Genomic DNA, 24,348 nt, shown 5'->3' with positions numbered 1-24,348 from the left:
TCAAAATCAAGCATCAAATAAAAAGCAGGTCAAGATTTATTAAATCCGCTTATTATATCATAACTTTGAATCGAAATATCTTACTTTCTCATCATATGTTATTATGCCAAAGTTTTAAAATTTCTCAAAACTTCAAAAAGTGTAAAGTGTGTCCTAACTTTCACTAGCATTCTCCTATTTTTCAGTCAAACTATCAGTTTGGGCTTTTTAATTTGAGAGTTAGGACCTAAATAAATTGATCTCGGTTCGTAGCAAAATGCATCTTATTTAGGTTCAACTCGGTTATATGGGCTTGAACCACTATTGGTTCCCTAAATTTTTGAGTCTACGATTGATTATGTGTGCCTGGGCTTAATACTACTATTGGTTCCCTAAATTTTCACAAACTGTTAAAATGAATTTGGAGAATATGTTACTAGGGGTCTGAATGGTGACTGCGGATTTGGTAATATAAGCGGTGCGGAATTAGAGTGCGGGACAGTTCAACTGCGGTTCGTGCGGTTTGCGGGACAAGTGCGGTTTTGGTAAAATTAGCGGTACGGAATTGTGTTGATTGGTGAAAATATGTTGTTTGCGGAATTGAACAATTAAAAAATGTTAAAAAAACAAATTGTAAAAGCAATGTTTTTAAACCCGACCCGGACACTGAACCGGACGATTTACCGAGTTGCTGGGTTATTGGGTCGACCGTGGGTGAACCGCGGGTGAACCGCAGGTTAATAAATAAATTAATTTTATTATATAATAATATATTAGCTATGTAAATAAAAATATAGAAACTAAAATTTAATATTTTATAAATGTTTTTTAAAACATAAAATAATAGTTTGGATATGTATTTATTTTATGTTTAAAAACTTTTAGAAAATATTTAACTTTAGTTTTATATTTTTATTTTCATTTGACATACAAAATATCAAAAAGTAGTTTAGATTATTTAATATTTTATCCAACAAAGTAAGATTTATGACATTTAAAAAAAACAAGACATAAAATTTATAAATATTTAAATGTCTAATTGAATAATAAATTAAACTTCAAATACAAAATTAACCAAAAGTAAAACATCATTGTAATAAAATATCAATAACGAAAATAAACTAACACCAAATCACATCAACTAATTTTGGTTTACTCTACCATCGTTCACTTCATTTTCTTCGGGTGGCATAGAAAAACTAAAATCTTCAACAAAATCTAAAAATATAAAACTGAAAAAGGAAAACCTAACTTTTTTTGTCAGCACCTAAATTCTTAATTGGAAACTTAGAATATAAAACATAATCTAAAAACTTAATTAAAAACTTTTTTTTAAAAATGAAGTAAAAATTATTTATTGGTTCGACCGGTGGTTCAACCGGTATCGGGTTCCGGGTTTTACTGGGTTTTTGCGAGTTTTTGCGGGTTTTTAAATATTGGGTTTTTCATAAAACCCAAACCAAATTTTTTCTGGGTCACTGGGTTTACCGGTTCAACCGCGGGTCCGGGTCGGGTTTCAAAACACTGTGTAAAAGTGTTATATATCAGTACAATCAATATAATTTGAAGTTGAAATTTTCTCTTTAGTATTGTTATTGGTGTAATTATTTTTTTGAAATTTAAATGGAGTATTAAAATTCATATGAATTAAACATTTAAACCTATTATTTTACACATAAATATGGTATATAGCAATCTAACACGACTAAAAGGGGGATATAGAGAGCAGAGAGCTATGACACGTAGGACAGTTTATTCTGACCAATCAGAAACATGTTTTTTGCCACGTCAGACGGCCTCACGGATTAGTTTCGTTTAAACTCACGGACCTTGGGATTTTGATTTCTTTTCGTTTAAAGGCGAGCAATTTAACGTGTGGGCTTCATGCTTTGTATTTGGGCTTTATCAGATTGTCATTTGGGCTTCCACTGAATTTTTAATTGCCCCATCCGACGCAGATAACACAATTATTCCGTAGCCGTCGAAGATGGCGATTCTTCTCACCCGTCCCTCTTCGTCTTCTCCGATCGAAAGCAACGAGTTTGATAACTAAGCGATCCACAATCAATACTTTCGTACCAATCATTCAATACCTCCTTAATGATTTCGTTTCACCTCCCTCTCTTCCTCCTCCTTTATATGCTATTCTTCTTTTCTTCGTACTATCTAAAACCCTAGAACCACTCAGATCTCAAACCATGGCGATGAAGCGAAATGGAAAATCTCCTGTCTCATCCGACACTGACGAAAAATTCATGTTCTTCAAAGATGTCTCTCTAGGTCCTCATGAAACTCAGTTGCGCTTCCGGCTCATCCATTTCTGGGAGGCTCGAAATCCGGTGAAGAAGACAATTATCGGCCTGGAAATGCTCCTCATCGACGAGCAGGTACCTCGATTCTCTTAAAAAATGTTTTCAGAACGCAAAACTATGTTTTTCCGAGACTTTTTTGACGTTTCTTTAAACTTTTAAGTAGAATCTAGGGTTTTGATTTATGACGTTTTGTTATACGATTGATTCATTAGTTAAAATAGAGTTTAGTTAAAAGAATCTTGGGTTTTGATTAATATTTTTGACGTTTTGGTATATGATTGATTCATTAGTTAAAGTAGGGTTTGGTTTCAGATTTGTTTTTATTCGGAGGTTTTGTTCTCATTTCATGAGTTGTTATTTTTTCCGACAACAGGGAACTATCATACAGGGATTCATCCCACCAGGACGTATCAAGAAGTACTTGCCTGATTTGAAACAAGGGTCAGTTTATAGGCTCAACAACTTCTACGGGTCGAAAAACAAACCTATGTATCGGGTGGCTGATCATATAGCAATCGTGTCTTTCACATGGAACTCTGAATTGTCGGTTCTTCACGAGATTCCAACCTCTTTCGATGAAGACCGTTTCAGGTTTCATTCATATGAAGATTTTGAAGCTAACTGTGATCTCAAAGGTGACCTCTACGGTAAGCATCCTAACTTTAAAAATCATATCTCAGTTACATTGCTTTATGTTTTGTTGTAGTTTTAGTTTATCTTCCTGCTTTGGTAAAGAAATCTAGAATTTTGTTGGGTTAACTAATCAGTTCAAGTATTTGGTTTCTGGAGTTTTATATTAACCATCTAAATTACACTCTTCATGAAAATGTTTTAGATGTTGTGGGCCACATGAAGCTGGTCAATGGACATACTCTTATTGAGCATCCCACACCTGATGAAGTGAAGATCGATACCACTCGGCACATTATGGTTCATGTGCAGTTGCATGAGTAAGTGTGTTCTTCTATTTTCAAGTCACCATTTCTCGGTAGTTGCTAAATCCCTAAGAGCTTATTGTTTGCAGCGGACCTGTCATGAAGCTCTACCTTTGGGACCAGGCTGCAGCAGACTTCTGCAAGAAGTTTAACTCATATGACAACACTCCCACAGTGCTTTTGGTCACAGCTGTTAACACCAAACGTCTCGGAGGTAATCAATTATCTCTTTGGACTCATATTTCATTGATAATTGTGGCATGTTTCGAAAAAGATAGTTTCATCGTTCGCTTACGTGATACTAAAAACATTTTTTATTCCATAAACGTTTTCTTATTTGTCATTGACATTTTCTTATTCCATAATTGTTTTCTGTTTTGTCATTGGTTGATTATTGTTATCTATTCCAAAACATTTTTTTTTGACAATGGCCTTTAGTTTCTCACTCAATCATTTTTGATGTTTCTTCCGTTATTGAACAGGTACCCTTGCACTGACCTCTATGTCTCCCTCACGGGTTTTCATGGACTATGATGTCCAGCCAACCATAGATTATTTCAACTGGTATGTATCTCCATCTTTAGTATCTATTCTATACAGGTTCATGTGAAGCGCACAGTTAGACATATTGAAGTGAATGACTGAATCAATGTTTTTATTATGTGTTAGGCTCGGCTCAAACCCGGAGATTGCTAAGCAAGTTAGTGCAGACGTCGTCACCAAGCGTGAGACACTGACTATAGCAGATATATTCACTTACATGAAGCAAGAATCTGCAAAGGTAAAAATAAAGCTATATACTTCTTATTCAGTTTGAAACACTAAGATTTTTATATCAAATGCTTATAAAATGTCGCAGGATGCCTTTTTTGAGTGCACTGCTACTATCGATGATGTTGTTCATGGCTCAGCTTGGTACTATATTGGATGCAGTGGATGCCATGCTAAGGCTACCAAAGGCGCAACATCTTTGGTTTGTACAAATACGAAATGTGAGAAGATCAACACAGATGGTGTCCCTCAGTATGGTCTCTCGCCTGAACATTTAATTATTCTTTCTCTGTTATTTGCTTCTGTTTATTACATTGGTGACGTTTCCTTCTGAATCTTTCTTAACAGGTACCGTGCAAAGATATCTGTTTATGACAACAGTGACCAAGCCGTTTTTGTCCTACTAGGTGATGCTGGTCGTGTGTTGACCGGAAGGCACGCATCAGAGTTAGTTAGCAGCTACTTTGAGGTAAATATTCATCAATTAATGCTCTCATATAATTTCATCTCACACTGTTCTTCTCAAATTATAGGCTAATGGGAGCGAAGGAGCTGACCATGAGGTGCCTGTCCCGGAAGCTCTAATCAGCACTATCGGACAGACACATAAGTTTTGTGTGAAAGTTACACAGCACAACTTCTCTGGCGATACCCGAGCCATAACTGTCACCAAGATCCTCTCTCTAGACACACCACCACCCACAGAAGCCTCTGTTGGAAGCAACATTGCTGCCACGTCCAGGGAGACAGTGCAGACTGAGAATGAAGTTTGTGAGCCTTCCAAAACCCGTGGTGATTCTGCAGATGAGGAGAGTAAGAGGACTTTTGACAGTGCTGATCCACAGAAAGCCAAACGCCCAAGACGTGATGATTAAGCTTCGGTTCATGGATGTTTAAGTCTTTGCTTTATAGTTCAAGTACAGACTTGGTTTTTTTTAAGTTTGCTTCAGTTTAAGTACTATTTTGGTTTATCTAAAGACAGTGCGTTGTTTGTTTCTTTCCCTTTCAGACTTTGTCTTTTAATCTTTGAACTACTTTTTTTATAATCACTTCTGTCTTTATATTTATGTTTACTGATTACTTTAAATCTGCTTGACTAATCGGGTTGTTTGCTATGCTTTGTCTTCTAATCGTTTGAACTGTCTTTTTGGTTTTGTTTGTAAAATTTTCAAATAAGAGACAAGTGTTTGATTGAATAATGACTGAGCCTCACTTTTTTATTTTAATTATTGTATTCCAGTTTCAACGTACCTTAACTATTGTTTATTGTTTGCTGTAACTTAAATATTGTATAAGTTATATATAATAAAGTTTCGCAATGGCCTGAAACAACTCATCAAGCTCTGAACAATGGCAACCATTCCCTCTCACAACCACCTTCTCCCTAAGCCGACCATCTAATCAGCTCACTATTTTTCCTTTGAACCATAATTTGCCGGAGGATGTTCGCCGGCGATATAAAGAAGCTAAAGAATCAAAGAGTTTGAAAGACACATATATAAAGACAAAGAGTTTTAAAAATACACGACTCACAAAATCTTCCAATATTGCATGATTACAAATTTGGTAAGGAATCTCATGTCAACGTAAAATCTTCTTCTTAAAAAGAAGGTCATATATTTCATTAAACAAGCAATACCAATCATTGACTATTCCTTTCAAAAAGAAAAGAAAAATACTTAAAAAACAAACTCACCCAAAAAATCCTCCTTCTCTTGCGTAGAAAATAAGATTTATTAAGCAAAGTCTTTCTCTCCCAAAAACTCATCTGTATCTTCGTTACGTCAATAAACCATACCCGTGTTCACGTGTTGCTTTCTACGTTCAGGAATGAGTTGGTTGTGGGGATCGCTTCTCAACAGAATGAATAACCCACCTACTAATCAGCCCAACGAAGCTTCAGGTAAATACATAATCTTCTGTCTCCTTAGAAGGACCCAACAATTATGTTTTCCTTTTTTTGGGGTTTCAGTTTCTTAGTGGTCAAGGAATTGAAATATTCAATCCAAATAAAACCATGATTTAGTTTCAGTTAGCTACTCTGCTCACTCAACATATAAAGTTCCAAATTAACTTTTAAACTCAAAATTCTTCATATAAGAATTTGTCAAAAAAATATAAAAATATGAATATGAAAAGAATTGAAGATAGAATCTGAATATAATTAAAACATAGATGAAAAAGATGGCCCAAAAAAGTGGAAACATGAATTATTATTATACAAAGACGAACTCCTAAATCGAGAATACAAATGAAGTAAAAAGGAGGCTACACTTAAATACAAAGACAATTAAAAACATGCAATGAATCTGAGGGTTAAATAAAATAATTTCTATAGTCAATACGTATTTGTGAACATAATTATATAGGATGAAAGAAGTATTTTTTATAAATTTATTGAACCTTAGCAAGTGGAAAAAATCATGTATGAGCATCGAATTATGATGATAGATTATAGTATCATTAATTGTAATATATTTTATACTTACGTTAACATAAAATTAAAATTAAAATCGAATTACAAAGTATATTTCTGTTACCTAAAATGACTTATTCTGGAAAATCTGTTTTCAAAAAGAAGATTTCAAAGATATCAAGAATATTTGTTATTGTGTGCGTATGATATTTGTCCCTTAAATAAAGTAATCGAAAGATATGAACAATATATTATCATTCCATTTCGTATAAAATTTATTATATTTGAAATCACATGCTATTATACACACTTAATATTTTTCTGAAACAAAAAAAAACTCAATATACCAATTTAAATTTTTTATTAAAAAGAAGATTTAATTTCTTCCTGATCTCGAGATCATATCTGTACAATATTATTTATATATTTTTCTGTAATTATAAAATATCATAGACAATTACATATATATGAAAAAATAAAAAACATTTCAGTAATACAAATTATACGTTTGTTTTGGTAGCATTATTGGAGTACTTTTTATTTTCATGAATTTATTCCAGATGAGATTCTGATTTTTTAAAATAAGAGAATTTATATTCTATACATAATTATATTTTTTTACAAAACTCTAAAATCTCAGACTTGATTCTTAATATTTTATTAGTTAATTGTGTTACATATAATAGAAATACTTACTTCAAACTAAAAATAATTAAAAAACAAATTTTAAAATTAGTTAAATTAAGTTAAAATGATAAATGTAACAAATTAAAATATATTATCCGCGCGTAGTGCGGAGAGAGGATCTAGTAATTATAACTTCAAAATAATAATTATTGTTTCATTATTTTTCATATATAAATATGGCTAATACATAGAACGAGTAATCTGTTTCTAGTAGTTAATTTATAATATTTAATAATTAATTAATAATATTAACAATTAACTGTAATTGAAATTTATTGATTATATCGCTACAGCTATATTGTTGTTGATATAAAAATGTATATGTGATATTATTCAATACCCCTACTATATAAAAAATATCATATAATTAAGATAACCTAAACTATAACTTTATTTGTTTATATACATTAAAGTATAGTTTTAAAATTTTATATGATAATCAAATATATTTAAAGAAAGTGTGTCTAATTTTAAAACTAAATAGTTATACTTTCACTGCATTGATGATGTATTAGTTTATTTTAAATATATAGATTAAGTATTAAATAACTATATTATTACTTTATTTATAATACCTATGTACTAGAAACTAGCTAATTTAATTGTTTTTGGAAGTGGAGCAAAGCAAGTCTTCTCTTATTTTTTATCAACACGTTTTTTTTTTTTTTCTGAAATGAGAATTTTTTTTTTGTGAATGAGAATGGCTAAAAGCCTAAAACACGTCTTGCTCCACCAAAATTTTATAGTACTTTTTATTAATTAAAAAGAGAATTACCTTTTCTGGTGCGTTTTTTGTAAAATCCGCTGGGTAATGGTAGCTGTGCGTTTTTTAAGACGGATTTTATTTTTTGATCAGTAAAAATGCATCGAAAACTGCACTGCGTTTTTTCCCTTTTTTGTGTGATAAATTACTAACATTTACAGAAAATCTTGATTGGTGACAATAGTGCGGTTTTCAAAATCCGCCATTGAAAACCGTCCCGCACATGTCTCCAATCATAACCTAGGTTTCACACATTTGACCCAAATTTTCAAGAAAATGTTGGGATTGCAGCAAATCATTGATTTGTATTCATCTCAGTTTTGGTCCGGTAGGACGAATTAGATGCATCAAGGGTTTCAGTAAACCGAATTAACAACTAGAGCTATGAACCACCAAATAATCAAATAAGAGGGTATGTTTCTAACTGATTTAGCTTCTATACAACAATATCTACAGCGAATGCGATCTAACATGAACATTCTCAACATGATGAAACCGGCGAGTCTGAGTGTAGTTGCATCAACTTCATATGTTCAAGGCACTCCAGCTACTCCTGGCCTCGAATCAAAGAGTAAACATTTGAGAAAAAAAATGTCTGAGTTTCATGATTCACGGGGCATTTTACTATCGACTTGGAGGTAAACCGACGAAGAAGATTCTGAAGAAGGCGAGAAGAGAGAGGAGGCTCCCTCCAAAAAGACATAGTTGAAGAGCTTTCTTCTTCTTCCTTGGGCTTAACCATGTGAAATATTGGAGACTTGACTCTAAAATGGATTCACCATCAAGGTAATACACCTAGCAAAAAAAAATACTATTAAAATCAAGCAAACAAGATTTTCATTTACGCGAGACTTCTAGTATCGGAACTTACAGGTAAGCTGTTGAGAAGAACTAGTGCGAGAGAGACGTGAAACGTGCAGGTCAAGCTTTTTTCTATGACATCCGGAAAGGATTTAGCGAAGTAGTTAAACAGCCAACGAGGTTGGTACGCAGTTAGCTGAACCGAACGTGACATGGCGATCAGATCACCGACAAATACAAACGTCCCGACACAACTCGATGCATTAAATTCCAGACCAAGTCTAGAACAATCAGGTGAAGAGGTTCTTTTGTAAGTGATCTCTGTCCATGATATGCCTGGAGATTGCATTGCTTGTAAACATATCTCCCCCTGAAACATCAAATCATCAAAATACAGAGAAAGTGAATATTTTGAGGATAATCTCAAGCAAATAGCAATAATCACCTGTGGACACACACAGCCACTATTATCATGAGTCTCTGATGTTGTCACCCATCCATCACCACATTTGTTAAGCTTAACTATATCCTTTGCATCCAAACAAACAGAAACCTCTTTCGGAGCTTCTACATCAGAGCATGGCATAGTTGAAAATGGAGTGAGATCACCGGGACAAACATATCGGTTCTCAACAATCTTCCCCTTAAACCCTTCTTCAACCATAGAGATAGGGACACAGTAACCCTTCCCGTGATGAAACCTCCTCGAGCCTCCAAAAGAAGCATTCGACGTCTCAGTGTTCTGCTTATCCAAAATCGCTGCCAGTTCAAGCCACTCGCTAGGTTTATAAACCCGTATCCCATCTAAAGACACGATAGTATCACCAGGAGACAAGTAACCAAACAGCGGCGACTTAGAAGGCACATCCACAACCTACATAAAGAAGCTGAAGCATTAAAGCTTCTACAAAACAGATCAATAAGCCTAATAAGAAAGCTTACCACAAGGCTTTCACCGTGTTTGTAGAACGGAGACAGCATCACAGGCAAGAGAAACAAACCGAACGCGCAGAGTGCACAGAACTACAGAAAGAAACTTCACTCATACTCAAAGATCAAATCAAACAAGAGAATACATTTAAGAGAGGAACTAACCACAGCGTTATGCCAAACACCAGCACAGTAAACACGAAGCGCGTTAAAGCTTGGAAGTGACTGCAAGAGATCATGATCAAAAGCCACAAGACCTCCCGGAAAAATAGCTGCGATGAAAACAGCAATGTACTCCATCTGTATCCCCTCACTGCCACTCAATTCACAAGAAGCCTCAGCTCGTATACATAAACTGAGAGTAAAGGTGAGAACTTTATACCTTGCAGCTGCAAGAGCATGACCGAGCTCATGAACTAAAACAGTTACCACAGTGGAAACGAACACGTGGACTAAGCCTGAGAGTGACACACGCTGCAAAAAGAAAGTAACTTTTTAGCGAAGTTTTCGAAATTAGGGTTTTGGATAAGCGAGCTCACGGTGGAAGGAGAGAATCCGAAGACGGCGGAAGCGAGGCGGTTGGAGAGTGGTTTAGGGTGGAATTGAAGAAGAAGGAAGAGTGTGACGAGGAGGAGAGACGCGACGCCGAATCCGAGTCCGATTGAGAACCAGATCTTCATCGCGCCGGAGAATCGTCTTCCGAGGCGGGAGATTGGTTCGTTGAACGCCGTGATTTTGAGATCGCAGTAGCAGCAGGAAGCTTCGTTCTCCGTGTTGCCTCCGTTTCGCGTCGGGAGGACGGAACCGTCGTCGGGGTCGTCGCCGGCGAGGCGGTTTCTTCCGAATCTCATCCGGAATCTTCTCATTCGCCGTCCGGAGATTTCCATCGGTTTAGTGGAGATTGAATTTTTTTTTTCGGTTTAAGTTAGAGATGGTGATGGTGATAAACCCTTTCCGGTTAGGAGTAGACCGGGTTGGTCTGGCTATTGACGTAAGGAAGACGGCATTTAGGTAAACCGAACAAATAAACTATTGAGAACCCAACAGCGAGATGCCTTGGCACTGACATGAAGTTAATGAGGTTCGAATCTACTAATCACTAAGAATCTTTTACGTAATCAGATATGTTTCCTTTAGCTGATTATTGTTCGGAAGATTGATTATTTCTGGATTTAGGAGTTTATCCAATTGATCTATCTAACTAAAATAAAAGTCAAAAGTTTGATTTTTTGTGAATAATGAGGAAGGAAAGGTGATTTATATGATTTATGACGATGCATTTCCACCTCTCTTTTTTTTTGTACACGAACCGAAACAAAAAAAAAGGAATTTATAAAAAGATGAAAAAAAATAAAAATTAAGGATAAAGATTTAAGAAAATTAGGAAATGAAACAAGGGTAGCTTCTCGATAGCTCTTGCTCCACTGGTTCTTGTTGGCCCATTTCGCACGAGCATCGCAAGCAAGCCACACGTGTGTCCTCCCTCTCAAAAAGAGAAAATCGAAAACCACAAAGGAAAGAAAAAAAAGAACGAAAGAACCAGAAAATTACTCGGAGTCGGTGTCCAAATCCTCCATACCTTTCAACCCTCTCCGCTTCTGCTGCTGCTGCAAATAAATTACAGTAATTTCAATTAGAACAGTTTTCATTACCTAACTAAACCTCACTTGATCATTACATTTTCTAAGTTGACATACACCTAAAAGTCGCATAAGCTTCACCTAAACATCTCTCATTTTATCAAGATCCAATAGTAACTAGACTTTAAATCAACAGGCACTGAATAATAATGACATGGTGTTCTCTCAATCAACCATATAAACAAACAAAAGTTGAAATAATTTTTAAACATATTAAAAATATAGAAAAGCCAGCTTGAGTTTTATTTTATTATGTTTTTCAAAACATTACTTTGCAAGCAAAATAAGAACTAGTGTTCTTGTCTCTTTTCCTTAAAGAAAGAGAGAAAAACAGTTCATTATTCCCTGCATTAGGTGGGATAGTGGGTCCCATGTCTTGTCCATTTTCTTCATTCCAATAAAAATACAATACTATTATGTCATTAATAATAAACAAGGTCCACTCAAGTTTGTCTATTATTCACCTTCTCTGCCACACACAAACTATTATTATGTATAAATATAATACACATAAGCCCATCTATACCATCTTCTGTTTTAAAATCTCTTTGGTTTTATTATCACAAAACTAAGAGCTAAAAAGGGTTAGCAAAGTTAATTGTTTACCTTCTTCACATTTTTCTTCTCCCTAACGTCATAACGGTTCTTGGGCAAATCAGATAACCACAGCCCTGGAAAACAAAACTGTCCGCAAACACAAAGATTAACATTCATTTTTATGATTTTTTACTGTGAGTTAAAAATGATTTGATTAATTTAATATTTTACCTGGAGGGATTTATCAATGTTCTTAGCTCGTTTCCTGGGTCGATGAGGAAGCTTTGTGCCTTTCATAACCAAGAAATCTTCCTCCTTCTCTTTCCTAGACAAGGCAATGTAGATCCTTGGCCACTCTGTCACTTCCACTTGCGTTGCTTTCTCTCTCTCTCCATTGTTGTTTGTCTCCAGCTCTGGATGCGCCTGAGCCGTTGATTCTGATCTGTTCACTCTTTGATGATGTTGATTATGGTTATGATCGAACCCGTTTTGTCTCTGGTTCTGATGATGATGATCTCTGAGGCTTGATCTCTTCTCGATTTGGTCAGGAGACGGTGGAGATCGCTTAGAGCCGCCCGATCTGGACACCGTACGCCCGTTATTGATGGTCCTTGATGGTGATCCGCTGGCTGATCGATCTTCTTGATTCCTGGTCATGATGATGACGATGGTGAGCTTCAATCCACAGGTTTATTTATTTATTTAAAATTGCACACTTTGAAAGAGTTTTATGAAACGAAGAAAGCTTTTTTTTTTTGGGTGTGTTAAATATGTAGTACCCATTACATATTTAAGAATCAGAATCAAAACGCACACCAAATAAAAGCAAAAAAAAAGTTATCTTATAGGGACCAAAACAGAAAATAACAAGAAATCTCAAAATCTATTAATATTGTGGTTTCAACAAGGAAACCACACTTCAAGATTTGGTCAAAGAAAGGTAAGAAAAATACGAGATCTAAAGTTTTCTTTAGAAAAAAAAAAAATCAAAGATTGAAACTTCTTTTTAATATTTCACCCAAAACCTAAAAAACAGAAGAGCCTTGAAGAAAAGCCAAAAGACAATTAAAACTCTGCTTCTCTGTGTGAACCAAAGGGTATTAGTGTAACTTCTTAAAAAGAGTTTTGGATCACCAACTTTGATAAATGCTTTGCTTGAACAGAAGATGGAACCCAACCAAACAAGACCTAGTCTGGATCTCAAAAAATAAGTAACAAAACAAAATTAATTAAAATCAAAACCCGAAAATGAAAAACAGTATTTATCATACATAATAATGAAACAAGTCACGATCAGAGAAAAATGAACTTTTACAGTAACACAAAATCTAAAGACAAATCCGTAAAAAAAAGACAAATAAAAGCTTATTCTTACAAATAAGGTAAATAATAAATATACAAATTAGGAAATTTTCGTAGAGAGAAAGAAGATTTGGGGCTAAACCTGGAAAGAAAGATTTCCTTGCTGCCGACGAAACCGTTTCTATGGTTTGAGTTCCGGTTAGAGGAAACCGGATGATGAGGAGGTGGTGGTGGTGGTGGCATAGACGGATTTACAGATCTTCTTAAAAGCTTGTTCGATTGAATCTTACCGTGTCCAGAAGAAGACGAAGAGTCATCGGCAGCCGCGGTGGCGGTGGTGGTGGAGGATCGGATCTCGGCTCTGGAGACTCTCGATCGCTTCCGCTGTCCCCACTGTAATAAAACATCTCCGCCGCGCTTGGTAGGGGTGGGATCTGTTTGTTGGGAGGATCTGATTCGGACTCCGTCTAGTGATGTGCATGATCCGCCGTTGAATCCTTTCCCGGAGATGGAGTTTGGTGTAATGGTGGTGGTGGTGTCTTCGTGGGGTGATGATCTTGAAGGTGAAGGTCTCAAGTAAGGCTTCTTTGCTCCGTTTGTGAGGGGGAGAACATCTGGGCTTACTCTCTGATACCTATTCAAAAACAGGCAAAATCAGATCAGGCGTTACAAAATAATCGCTAAACGTAAAGGAAGATGCGTTTGTGTTCTATGCGAGTTTTTAAGTGAAATTTCTCAAAATGTTTTTGACTTTCTTTATTGGTGGCTAATCTAAATCAGACTCTTTGAGGGAGAAGAAGCTCTTGAAATTTTTTTTATTGTAAAGATCCCCAGAAAATTTTAATAACTTGGCTGCTGGATTTCAAATTGAAAACTGCTGCATAGATTAAAAAGGTTTTCATAAAAACTTGAATCTGAAGTTTTTCAAATCAAACCTCAGATCCATAGAAACCATTAGTTAAATTTAAAACCAAAACAAAACCAGAATAAAAACTCAAAACGGTCGGATGGTCAGCGTGTCCGGAAGAAGAACAAAAGCGAAGATGAAAACAAAAACTCCGAGAGGCAAAAAAAAAATTTTATAGAAGAAGAAGAGAAGAGAGAAACCTCATCATTATACCCCCAAGTGGAAACCCGATTCGAGTTTTGTAATGGTATATTTTTTTGGTTTTTCGATCTGTGATTATTTTCAGAAATCTACGATTCGTTCAATTTTCTCCACACGTGATTTTTATCCGATCAAGCGAAACACAGACACCTCGCGGTTCTGCTTTCTCGTGCCGATCAGCAGAGAATCAAAAGGAATATATAAGAAAGAGAATGAGAAGTTAAGAATTTTTTTGTATGGATAGAGAGAGAGAGAAATAGAAGAAGAAAATAAGAAACGGAAGCTCTGCGTTAACAGTGAGGAGGAGAGGAAGAAGAAGGCGGAAGGGAAGGAGAGAAAGATAGTGGGTGCGTTATTGTGTCTAATACTTCTTTTATTCTTCTAAGTTTTCATATCCAGTCCTTCAAGTTTCTGTGGACTTCCAATTCGCACCCCATTGGTTATCATCTTTGCAATAATAGTCTATTATGCGGCCTTACGTTACAAAATCCGGCCCATTTTAAGGCCCACTACATAGTTTCTCTTTCCCAGCCAGGCAACGTGTGATCAAAGCGTCTCCACTCCCTACTACCTAGACCTACGACGGATATATATTTATCCGGAACCAGAGTTTTTGGATATCCACGTATCGGATATTCTTCTAAAAATTATAATATTCAGTAGATATACGGATTCGGATCTGAATCCTTAAAATAAATAAAAAATAATAATATTAATATATATAAAATATTAACGCTAATTTAAAAATAAAAAAATATATAATATTTTTAATTATTTCTATGTTTAATATTACAAAATTTACATAAAATTTATATATACTATTATAAACATAAAAAAATATTAAATAAAATTAGTTTTTATATATAGATATTACTATTTTTGAAATAGTTATTAATAAAACTTATTGATCCAAATATTCGGACTAGAAAATCAAAATATCTGGATCCAAATCCAGATTTGACGGATCCAATATTTTACTATTTGGATTCAGAATCAGCCCCTCCGAATATTCGAATTGGATCTCGGATAAAAAGGCGTACGAGTACTACCAATTTGACAATTGACCCCCACGCTTTAGACTGCCGTAGAAGAAACACATGCAAACTGAAATTCTTCTCGACAGGTCGTTTGGTTATACAAAAGTCGAATCAAAATTTGTTGGTTAGCCAAACTAACCAAATAAACCGGTATTATTAAAACTGACCAATTACAAACGAAAACCGGAAACCAAATGCATCTAGTACACCAGATCAGCACATAAAGGGCAAAAAGATCTGTATACAAAGATAGATTGATCATATAGGTATTCAAAGCAAAAGTTATCACAAAGTTTAGCAGCATCGAAGAACAATATAATCGACTTTTCTAATGGGACTGATAGGCAAATCACTCCAGCTTAAACCCCTAGACTCTGAATCTAATGGGGCTGAGAAAGTAAATTCTCTTTTGGGTCTTGTTCTGACTAGCGGAAAAGACGTGGAACTGATCGTTTAGGTACTTTGCCTTCGAGCTTTAGTCTCCTATAGGACTCTCTGATATGGCAAGGTCTGATAGGTCCTGAGTCGTTCCTTTCCCCCATTACAACTCTAGCTGCAAACCAATTTGTTCCATCAAGCAACTAAGCTTTCACATATATTCTATGTTCAAATTTCGAAAATGTTACCTGTTTCCACGAGTTCACCGACAAACATCTTAGCGATACCACAGTTAACGATTATAACCGGCATACTGATCTTCTGACTCCCTGTCACTCCCTGTAATAACTGCATCCAAAGAAACCGTAAAGCTATATGGCTCATGTCTTAACGAAACAAAAAACATGGTTTAGTTCAACACGTTACCTTCCTCATGTTTCCTTTTTGAAACGCAGATCTCCTAAAAGATTCATATCTGCTCATCTGATCCTCAGTGAACTGCGACAAAATGACCCTGAAGTATTCCCACAATCAATCTATCAATCATGCTCAATTTTTTTAATAAGCTAATCAAGAAACACTCACTGCATCTTGGCCATCTTAGCCGGATCAGCTGTAGTTGGATACTTGGTTAGTTCAGCTTCCATATTCTCTTCCTCTTCTTCTTCATCTTCATCTTTGTTCTTCCCTTCAGCAACAGCAACGGAGGATTTAAACTTCTTTGGTTGACGGCGAACACCTACGTCTCTCTCACTCTCTTCCGGAGTCTGCTCGATTTCAAGCCGTCCCTCGTCATCGCCTCCGCCTGCGGGTGATTCCGGCGGCGATTCCTCTTGCTCCTCCTCTATCGCTGCTTCAAACGGATCTTTAGAATGCTTCATTTAATTAAACCTAATCGAGAATCAAATCAATAGAATCTCAAACTCAGAAGCGAAGAAATCAATTAACGTTTGCAAGATGAGAGAAACGCGATGAGATCATTAGCGAACCTTTGAGAAGCTCTTAAGAGATATTCAGATCCGATTTTCAGAAGGCGCAAATCAATCGACTCTGGGAAGCTCTGAGGAAGAAGACGCTTTAGTGGTGCTCTAGTCGGTTTAATCTAATCTATATGATGAATCCAAACCAGGAATCGAAACCGGATATGGTTTAACCAAACCAAGAAGTTCTTAGACCCGTGATAATTGATACTTCTACCGCATCATTTCAATTGGACTGGGCTTGGTTCAAAACGACTGACAAAATTTTGTGTGACATGTTAACATGAGTCTACCTAATACCTGGATTTCGAATTATTTTCAAATATAAACGTTTTAAATGATGGAAAAGGCTAAAATGTTGAAAACTCGATTTTAGTTCAATTTTACAACTTAATTCTTGAGTGGATATGACAGTTTTAAAGAGTAAGAAATATGTTAAAGGTGAATGAGTAGTAGATTGAATATTTGAAAGAAATAAAAAGACCAGTAATCAAACAGTTTAATATGCATTTTATTTTAATCAGAGATATAATGTAATATTATTATATCAAAATTAATTATAAGTATAATATATATAATATATATATAAGTATATGAATAATAATTTTGGTATTACAAAAGAAATTATCTAGATTATTTACATAATTTCTCGGACATATATATTTACATGACCTATTTTGTTATAGAGAAATTTTTTTGGATGACCTAAATTTTTTTTATCACAAATATAGTTTTCAAAAATTGAAATGACCAAAATGTTTCAAGAGATAAATATACATTTTATATCTCTATGATTAATTAATCTAGACTTATGATTTAAATTTGATGGTGAAATTTTGAAAATGGAGTTTAAGATTTAAAAAATAATAATAACTAAATACTTAAAATTTATAATAAAAATTATAAAACTAGTTTTGAAACAAAATTTTGAATTTCAAAATAAAACTTTGAAAAATTTGAAAAAAATAAATCGAATTCAACAACATATAATTTTAAAATATAAAAATCCTTAATTTAAATAATTATTTGTATTTATTCTTTTATAGAGTGAGAGTATAACGATTTTTTGACTCTTTAATGAAATATTTTTGATCATTTTTTTATAGATTATTTTGGTGAAATAACCTATTTTAAAGTCATTTGAGTCTGCTAAAAACTCATGATTGATTGACTTATTTTTGATTATCATATGAATTAGTTGGAACCTCTTTTGTAAATTGTTGGAAACGTGTTTGGTAAACAAATTGGATTTAGTATTACTTCATTTTTTGTCATTTTTTGTCATCTTGTTTTATTAAAACATGGATAGAAACTTTCAAAAAGTTCAGAAGCAACTAAATACATAACATATAGCTGGTAAACATATATATTTTTTTAAGAGAATCTTCTTCTTCCAAACATAGGATATAGTACCTGATTTAATGTTATAAGAAATTACTTATCAATAATAACATCTATTTTCGTCAAAATATTAATAAAATTTAATATTATTAAGACACAATTATCTTGATAAATACTTTTTGATATAAAAATATAATTTCTCATATGTCACGAATATTATTAAAACACAATTATCTAACTTTAAATACTTTCAATTGAGTTTCTCGTAGTTTTTAGAAATCTAAAATTCAACATTAATATAAATATAAATATATACATACATATATATGTATTTTAAGAATTTTTTGCCCTTTTGGCTAGAACCCCCATTGGAGTGCTTTAAGTTCCTAACCCCCTCATATCACCAAACCAGTTACATTTCTATAAAACACCTCTATAAAACACATAGAACATTACAAAAATATTTAACTCATATACATAAAATCACTGGATTTAGATAGTATTTGGCTGTTTAGCTTGAGAAATCATCTGGACAACCTCTCTCATAGTCGGTCTCTCCACACTATGTTCTTGAACACATAACATGGCCACAAAGAACAGTTCCATGGCTTCTCCCAATGGCACATTGCTCAATCTCTGGTCAATGATCTTTACCACACCTTGTCTATTACAATTTGTCTGAATCATTGACCATTGCACAATGTCTATCCCTTCTTCTCCAAATTTATCTAGTGGTCTTCGACCCGTTATTAGCTCCAGTAGGACCACCCCGAAGCTGTACACATCGCTCTTCTCGTCTATTCTCAGCGTATATCCGTATTCTACATGATAAAAATCGGGTAAAATAGGTTTAGATCGACCATCTACACACAAGTTTAACTAAACCAAACACTGATAGTTTAGCTTGGTCAGACTAATTATATCGAAACCATATAGTACTAAGGAAAACATGACCTAAAACTCGAAAAAAAAAATTACTTAAGTGTACTTATATACAAAAACTATAGTTTTCACATAGCTAATTAATAAAATATTGTTAAATATATAGCTTACAAATCATTTGTTATAATTTATAAATGCATGTCCGGCCCTAGTTTTGAATGTTACATGTTAAACAAGTATTGGGTTTGAATGTTACGTGTTGTGCAAGAAACAAGTATTTGGATTCAATCATGTACCTGGAGCGATGTAGCCGTACGAGCCTGCGACCGATGACATGCACTGTGAAGCTCCATTGTCTTGCATCATAAACTTAGCAAGCCCAAAATCAGCAACATGAGCTTCAAACTCAGGTCCTAACAAGATGTTGTTTGATTTCACATCGCGGTGAATTATAAGCGGCGAGCAATCGTGGTGTAGATAACACAATCCTTTAGCCGCTTCCAACGCTATTTGTAACCGCGTTTCCCATTTCAAAAACACTCCAGCTTTCCCGTGCAAGGCTTCTCCGAGACTACCGTTAGGCATGTACTCGTAAACAAGGAGATTCACGTCTTTGTTTGAACAAAAAGCGATCAATCTCACAATGTTTCTGTGTCTGATCCTACCTAATGTCTGAATCTCAGCGGATAAACCGTTGTCGTGCGATGATCCTTTGCTTATGGCTAAGAGCTTCTTGACCGCAACTTCTTCACCGTTTGGCATTAAGCCTTTGTAGACGATCCCTGCACCGCCTTTACCTATCACATTGTTCTCTTTAACGCATTCCAAAACGTGCTCACTTCCGAAACCAAGCTTTTGGAATCCGATGAGCTTCCATAGATTCGGACTATTCCTTCTCATTCTCCAGTTATTGACCAGAGCTAAAACGATGAACATCAGGAAGAAACCTAGTAACCCTAACCCTAATAACATCTTGAATTTCGCGGAGTTTTCGCCATGGGAATTACCATTTTTCTGGTTAAGAAGCTGAGATTGAGATTGGTTTTGAGAACCGTTGCAAGGGTTGGAAGAGTATCCGCAGAGAAAAGGGTTTTCGATGAATGACGTGCTGTTGAAGTAAACGAATTGCCCTGAAGCTGGTACTGAGCCAGAGAAGTTGTTGTGTGAGAAATCTGCTGATGTTAAGCTCTTCATGTATCCAAGCTCAACAGGGAGGCTCTGGTTTAAGAAGTTCCAAGAAACATTCAGATAGTTTAGCATCCGAATCTGCGAAATCTGAACCGGAATCTGACCTGAGAGCTGGTTATGGCTCAAATCTAAGTAGGTCAATGACTGACACTCACCAAACTCTGGAGGTACCTTTCCTGACAAGCTATTCATGCTCATGTCAATCTTGAGAAGACCCTTTAACCTTCCGATTTCACCGGGGATTTGTCCTGTGAACCGGTTGGAGCCAAGAAGAAGAATCTGAAGGCTTCTGAGGTTGTTGATTGAACCAGGGATTGGTCCGGATAACCTATTGTTAGACAGATTGATCTGACTGAGGTTAGACGATCCCGCTTTACCGGCTTCTTGTTCTTCGATTTCTCCGGTCAAGAAGTTGTTTTGAAGCTCAAGAAGCCATAAATATGGCAAATAAACCAAACCCTTTGGCAGTTTCCCTGTCAGAAAGTTCTGACCTAGGCGAAACTTCCAGAGAGGCTTGCACTGGCCAAGATCTTGAGGGAGAGAACCGAACAAGAAGTTGTTGAAGAGAATGAGAATCCTTAGCTTTCTTCCGAGACAGAGTGTTTCAGGGATCAAACCTGTGAGCTTATTGGTAGACAAGTCGATCTCCACAAGCTTACCGTTTGATCCAAGCTTCTTAGGAATCTTTCCAGTGAAGTTATTGTGCCAAAGCTTGAGAATTTCCAAATCAGGAAAGTGAGATACAAACTCATGAATCTCGCCGTGTAATCTGTTGAAGAAGAGGTTGAACACCTGAAGCTTTTGAAGTCCAGAGAGCTCTAGAGGAATCTCTCCTTCTAGAGAGTTGTAGGAGAGATCAAGAGTCTTGAGGTTTGTCATGTTCCCTAGCTCTCTAGGAATAGAACCTGTAAGCTCATTGATCTGAAGAAACAGAACCTCCAAGTTCTTGAGGTGCCCTAGTTCTGAAGGAACTGATCCTCTCAAGCTGCAGTTAGCTAAATCCAACAGAACAAGATTGATCAAGCTCCCTAAGCCTTTAGGTATCCCGTGGAAGTCGTTGTCGTAACCTAAGTACAGCTTTTCAAGAGTTGTGATGTTTCCTAACTCGTCAGGGATTCTTCCACTTAGGTCATTTCCTGATAAGTCTAGATGCTTGAGACGCAAGAAATCTCCGTAGCTTCTAGGGATCTCACCGTTAAAGTAGTTTCCTCCAAGGTTTAAGTAACCGAGCTTAGTGAGTTTGGTTAGAGACAGAGGAAGTGATCCCTTGAAGTTGTTGTTGTAAGCGTCGAGAGTCACGAGCTGAGACATTTGACCGAACTCAAGTGGCTTAAGCTCTCCTTCAAAGGCGTTGTTTGAGATGTTTAAGACCTCTAGGCTCGAGAGCTTATGGATCTCTGGCGAGAGCGTGCCGTAGATGTTGAGGTTAGAGATGTCGAGACGAGTAATGGACTGGTTCAAGTTGTCGCAAGAAACGCCTGTCCACGAACAGAGAGATTTGAAGTTTGGAAGGTTCCATGAATCAAGAGAAGGATCATGGCTTCCTTTGATGATTGTGGCCAGATCCGGTGACCAATTTGATGATTGGGTGTGTATCCAATGTCTCTGGAGAGAGGGCGAGGTCGTGACTGTCTGTATGCTTGCAGGAGGCGCCGTAGTCCTGGTAGATCTAGGGTTTGACTAGTGGTGATTCTGGGTCAGTTCTGCCGCGGAGGCTCACCGGAATGAAGCGTGTCACTGCCTCTTCTCCTCCGTTCTGCAACCTCCTCTGTTTTTCCCCTGTCTCCTTCTTCGGCCGCAACTTTAGAGCTTCCCCGTCTTGTTCCCATGGTCTGAGACGAAGTGACGAGACTGAGGAGCTCGTTGGGGACCTCTCACTTAGCTCAAGCGACAACAACCATGGCTTCCTTTGATGATGTGTTTGTACCCTCCTTCTTGCTACCGATGTTGTCTGCTAGGGTTTGAGGACAATCCGATGTGGTGACTCACTTGCTTTTAGGCGGAGCTCTCTATTGTCTTTTAGGTGGCCTGTTTCTAGGAGTGTTATGCCTCCTTCTGTGCTTCATGCCCTTGTGTTCATAGCTCCGACAAGTTGTCTTAGTGTTCCTTCGAAGTCTTTGATGTATCTTTTGTGTCGTGTGGGCGGTGTTGGAGCCTGTTGTACCGCTCATGCTTGACCGTAACTCGAGCTTCCGTGTAAGCATCATTGCTATGGGTGAACCTTTGTCTCTCCGTCGAGATGGCTCGGTTTTGTTGGTCGAGGTCCTCCTCCAGCGGAGCTCCGGAGGCGTATGCCAGGCGCTTCTGTTGATGCCTGCTCGGAGCCACTTCGGTGAGTTCTTGACCGAACTCTCCCTGGCCATTCTCTTGCTTCATCTGGTTTATATCAAGTAGAGTAAGAAGAGTTATGATTAGGGTGGTTATATTGTTGTTTTGCTTGATCTTTTCCCTATTAATTACAAGTTTTCTGTGTTAGAAACTTGGAATTAATATCTATGTATCCTAGTGGTTTTTTTATTTTTTTGCGGTCACTAGGATCAAATTGGCTTTTAGCAGATTGTGGTTTCAATTAAATTTGTAACCGAACTTTCATTTTCATAATGATATTTACAATTTAGCAAAAAAAGAGAAGGATCATAGGAAGCAAAGCTTTGCTTTAGAGAGACAAGGACGTTGGCTTGTCTTATTAGTGAGAGATTAAGAGATGAAGTCGAAGAAGAACAGAGGAGTGGAGATACTGAAGACAAGAGTAGGAAGAAAGTGAATATCTTGTCTGCCATTGTAACATCAGAATAAAAACAAAAATGTCTCCGACACGAATCTGAAGTTCAGAGAAGTGAAAGGGAAGAAGGGTCTTCGAAGAAACTGCAAAACCTTAGAGATATTGATCCAAGGAGATCGTCATCATTAGAGATCATCATGCTTTCACCTTTCTGTAGTTTTACTGCTTATAGTGAGTGGCTTAATAAGTGAAGAGGATCATCATTATTTCAAGCCTTCAGTTTCTTTCTTTTTTATAAAATACAAAACGTGAAAATTGTAATTGTAATTGTAATTGAATTTTTTTAAAGAAAGGTGAAAAAAGAAGTTGCAGTATTCAAAGCATTCTTCGTCTTTTGGATTGAGCTTTATTTTTATTTTTTTGGTTGATGAGTCTATTGCTTTTGAGAAAAGCAAACGCAATATACACACTTTCTTAAAAGATGAGAGCAGACATCATCGCTTTTTCTTTAATGGAGAAAAAATTATAAAACTAAAGATTAGTGCCTCTTGCCTTCTTTTTTACCTTCTCTTTATCTTTTGGTTTGATTTTTCTCTCTTTTTTAATCTCCCAATTATAGGATTATTTGAATTAGGTTTCATATAAAGGACAGAGTCACCTAGTCTACTGGGTTTTAAGAAAATAATTTTTTTAAATTTTGATTTGATAAGATCATGAAATTCTGAGCTGTAAAACCAGATTAAGAACAATTATTTCCAACATTAATCTCACCTTAGTCTGAAATCAAACTCTATCTATGACAAATTAGTTTAAAAAAAAAATCTATGACAAGTTAAAAGTTTTTTTTTTTTTTTTAATTGAGAACAATTGTTTAAATTAACATGTCCAAATAGGCCAGTAAAGGCGAAAATATTATATGACATATTATGTATCTTGTAATCAATATAAAAAATATTAAAATGCTTTTATAAAAAAAACCCTTAAAATATAATATAGGAAAAAAATAAGAAACACACAATATCACAAAGAAAACACACGCAATATCACATGCATTGTCATTTTGAATAGTGTTTTTCTTATTTGTCTTATCATTTTGGTGGAACGTATGAATCAATTTTTGTTTTCGTTAGGGTGGAATTCACCAACTAATTATAAATCATATGCTTACCCTATATTATGAAATAAACACCCTACCTTTATGTCATTCTATGTTCATTAACTAAAAATGAAAATATGCTTAGTTGCTGGATTAGTGGGAGAGCCAAAAGAAACAGATGACTTTACTAAAAACCTGGTTAGTCTTACCCTCTCTCATGTCAAAGTGGAGCTTGACTTGACAAAGCCTGCTCCTGATGTGGTTGAGTTTACTCGAGAATCTGGCGAAGTAGTGGAAGTGCTAGTCTCCTACCCCTGGCTCCCTCCTTCCTGCTCTCATTGCAAAGAGTTAGGACATATTGCAAAGAATTGCCTCCTGCTTCCATTCGCTCAGCCCCCTCCGCCACCTGATCGCTCTGCCAAAAAAGCCCCCTCAAACCGCAATCTTCCTCCAAAATATGTCCCTAAGCAACCCACCCCTAAGCCTGGCCCTTCTTCCAACTCAACCCCTTCAGCCTCAACCGTTTCTTTTTCTCCCCCAGTG

At 36.0% G+C, this 24,348-nt stretch overlaps 5 protein-coding genes across 7 annotated transcripts; 1 reads left to right on the top strand and 4 right to left on the bottom strand.

Annotated features, from left to right (window-relative positions):
* Nucleotides 1-1,883: 1,883 nt before the first annotated feature.
* On the top strand, nucleotides 1,884-5,097 carry LOC106359627. The gene is made up of 9 exons (XM_013799291.3): nucleotides 1,884-2,366; nucleotides 2,665-2,938; nucleotides 3,127-3,241; nucleotides 3,316-3,440; nucleotides 3,709-3,790; nucleotides 3,896-4,007; nucleotides 4,086-4,249; nucleotides 4,346-4,466; nucleotides 4,531-5,097. The coding sequence occupies exons 1-9, from the start codon at nucleotides 2,178-2,180 to the stop codon at nucleotides 4,870-4,872; spliced, it is 1,524 nt and encodes a 507-aa protein (XP_013654745.2). The 5' UTR covers nucleotides 1,884-2,177; the 3' UTR covers nucleotides 4,873-5,097.
* Nucleotides 5,098-8,246: 3,149 nt separating this feature from the next.
* On the bottom strand, nucleotides 8,247-10,721 carry LOC106360760 (membrane-bound transcription factor site-2 protease homolog). Of its 2 annotated transcripts, XM_013800416.3 has the most exons (7): nucleotides 10,134-10,721; nucleotides 9,977-10,068; nucleotides 9,760-9,907; nucleotides 9,607-9,687; nucleotides 9,110-9,538; nucleotides 8,735-9,034; nucleotides 8,247-8,658 (listed from the first exon to the last, which is right to left on the bottom strand). In XM_013800416.3, exons 1-7 carry the CDS (start codon nucleotides 10,479-10,481, stop codon nucleotides 8,488-8,490), a joined length of 1,569 nt encoding a protein of 522 aa, XP_013655870.2. In that variant the 5' UTR covers nucleotides 10,482-10,721; the 3' UTR covers nucleotides 8,247-8,487. The 2 variants fall into 2 exon arrangements, with proteins under 2 accessions (XP_013655870.2, XP_022567876.2); XM_022712155.2 differs by lacking the exon at nucleotides 8,247-8,658 and having other exon boundaries at nucleotides 8,884-9,015.
* Nucleotides 10,722-10,837: 116 nt separating this feature from the next.
* LOC106360761 (serine/threonine-protein kinase pakA) lies at nucleotides 10,838-14,530 on the bottom strand. Of its 2 annotated transcripts, none has more exons than XM_013800418.3 (5): nucleotides 14,181-14,530; nucleotides 13,216-13,707; nucleotides 12,003-12,420; nucleotides 11,841-11,918; nucleotides 10,838-11,201 (listed from the first exon to the last, which is right to left on the bottom strand). In XM_013800418.3, exons 1-5 carry the CDS (start codon nucleotides 14,186-14,188, stop codon nucleotides 11,142-11,144), a joined length of 1,056 nt encoding a protein of 351 aa, XP_013655872.2. In that variant the 5' UTR covers nucleotides 14,189-14,530; the 3' UTR covers nucleotides 10,838-11,141. The 2 variants fall into 2 exon arrangements, with proteins under 2 accessions (XP_013655872.2, XP_013655873.2); XM_013800419.3 differs by having other exon boundaries at nucleotides 10,838-11,198.
* Nucleotides 14,531-15,353: 823 nt separating this feature from the next.
* On the bottom strand, nucleotides 15,354-16,734 carry LOC106359626 (transcription initiation factor TFIID subunit 11-like). The gene is made up of 5 exons (XM_013799290.3): nucleotides 16,586-16,734; nucleotides 16,182-16,487; nucleotides 16,023-16,110; nucleotides 15,845-15,944; nucleotides 15,354-15,771 (listed from the first exon to the last, which is right to left on the bottom strand). The coding sequence occupies exons 2-5, from the start codon at nucleotides 16,475-16,477 to the stop codon at nucleotides 15,644-15,646; spliced, it is 612 nt and encodes a 203-aa protein (XP_013654744.1). The 5' UTR covers nucleotides 16,478-16,487; nucleotides 16,586-16,734; the 3' UTR covers nucleotides 15,354-15,643.
* A 1,600-nt stretch (nucleotides 16,735-18,334) lies between these two features.
* LOC106360759 (leucine-rich repeat receptor-like serine/threonine-protein kinase BAM3) lies at nucleotides 18,335-23,019 on the bottom strand. Its single transcript, XM_048739950.1, has 3 exons — nucleotides 22,626-23,019; nucleotides 19,096-21,525; nucleotides 18,335-18,738 (listed from the first exon to the last, which is right to left on the bottom strand). Exons 1-3 carry the CDS (start codon nucleotides 22,765-22,767, stop codon nucleotides 18,410-18,412), a joined length of 2,901 nt encoding a protein of 966 aa, XP_048595907.1. The 5' UTR covers nucleotides 22,768-23,019; the 3' UTR covers nucleotides 18,335-18,409.
* Nucleotides 23,020-24,348: the final 1,329 nt, after the last annotated feature.

Source organism: Brassica napus, chromosome A1 (assembly GCF_020379485.1).
Source record: "Brassica napus cultivar Da-Ae chromosome A1, Da-Ae, whole genome shotgun sequence".
Taxonomy (NCBI): domain Eukaryota; kingdom Viridiplantae; phylum Streptophyta; class Magnoliopsida; order Brassicales; family Brassicaceae; genus Brassica; species Brassica napus.
The sequence above is the reverse complement of the archived record's forward strand: the minus strand, read 5'-3'. Positions and strand labels throughout refer to the sequence as shown.

Bases quoted from the DNA above. Each gene is read 5' to 3' on its own strand.
- LOC106359626 (XM_013799290.3), bottom strand. From the start codon at position 16,477: ATGAAGCATTCTAAAGATCCGTTTGAAGCAGCGATAGAGGAGGAGCAA. The intron at 16,111-16,181 runs GTGAGTGTTTCT...GGAATACTTCAG, and splicing joins GCTAAGATGGCCAAGATGCA to GGTCATTTTGTCGCAGTTCA. The intron at 15,945-16,022 runs GTAACGTGTTGA...CTTTGGATGCAG, and splicing joins AAAAAGGAAACATGAGGAAG to TTATTACAGGGAGTGACAGG.
- LOC106360759 (XM_048739950.1), bottom strand. From the start codon at position 22,767: ATGGCAGACAAGATATTCACTTTCTTCCTACTCTTGTCTTCAGTATCT. The intron at 21,526-22,625 runs ATGATCCTTCTC...TCAAAGGAAGCC, and splicing joins AAAGCAAAGCTTTGCTTCCT to ATGATCCTTCTCTTGATTCA. The intron at 18,739-19,095 runs GTACATGATTGA...TTTATCATGTAG, and splicing joins GTACGGCTACATCGCTCCAG to AATACGGATATACGCTGAGA.
- LOC106360761 (XM_013800418.3), bottom strand. The intron at 11,919-12,002 runs GTAAAATATTAA...GTTTGCGGACAG, and splicing joins ACATTGATAAATCCCTCCAG to TTTTGTTTTCCAGGGCTGTG. The intron at 11,202-11,840 runs GTAAACAATTAA...ATTTATTTGCAG, and splicing joins AGAAGAAAAATGTGAAGAAG to CAGCAGCAGAAGCGGAGAGG.
- LOC106360760 (XM_013800416.3), bottom strand. From the start codon at position 10,481: ATGGAAATCTCCGGACGGCGAATGAGAAGATTCCGGATGAGATTCGGA. The intron at 9,688-9,759 runs GTTAGTTCCTCT...TTCTTTCTGTAG, and splicing joins GTGTTTGGCATAACGCTGTG to TTCTGTGCACTCTGCGCGTT. The intron at 8,659-8,734 runs GTAAGTTCCGAT...TTTTTTTGCTAG, and splicing joins TTCTTCTCAACAGCTTACCT to GTGTATTACCTTGATGGTGA.
- LOC106359627 (XM_013799291.3), top strand. From the start codon at position 2,178: ATGGCGATGAAGCGAAATGGAAAATCTCCTGTCTCATCCGACACTGAC. The intron at 2,939-3,126 runs GTAAGCATCCTA...AAAATGTTTTAG, and splicing joins TCTCAAAGGTGACCTCTACG to ATGTTGTGGGCCACATGAAG. The intron at 4,467-4,530 runs GTAAATATTCAT...CTCAAATTATAG, and splicing joins TAGTTAGCAGCTACTTTGAG to GCTAATGGGAGCGAAGGAGC.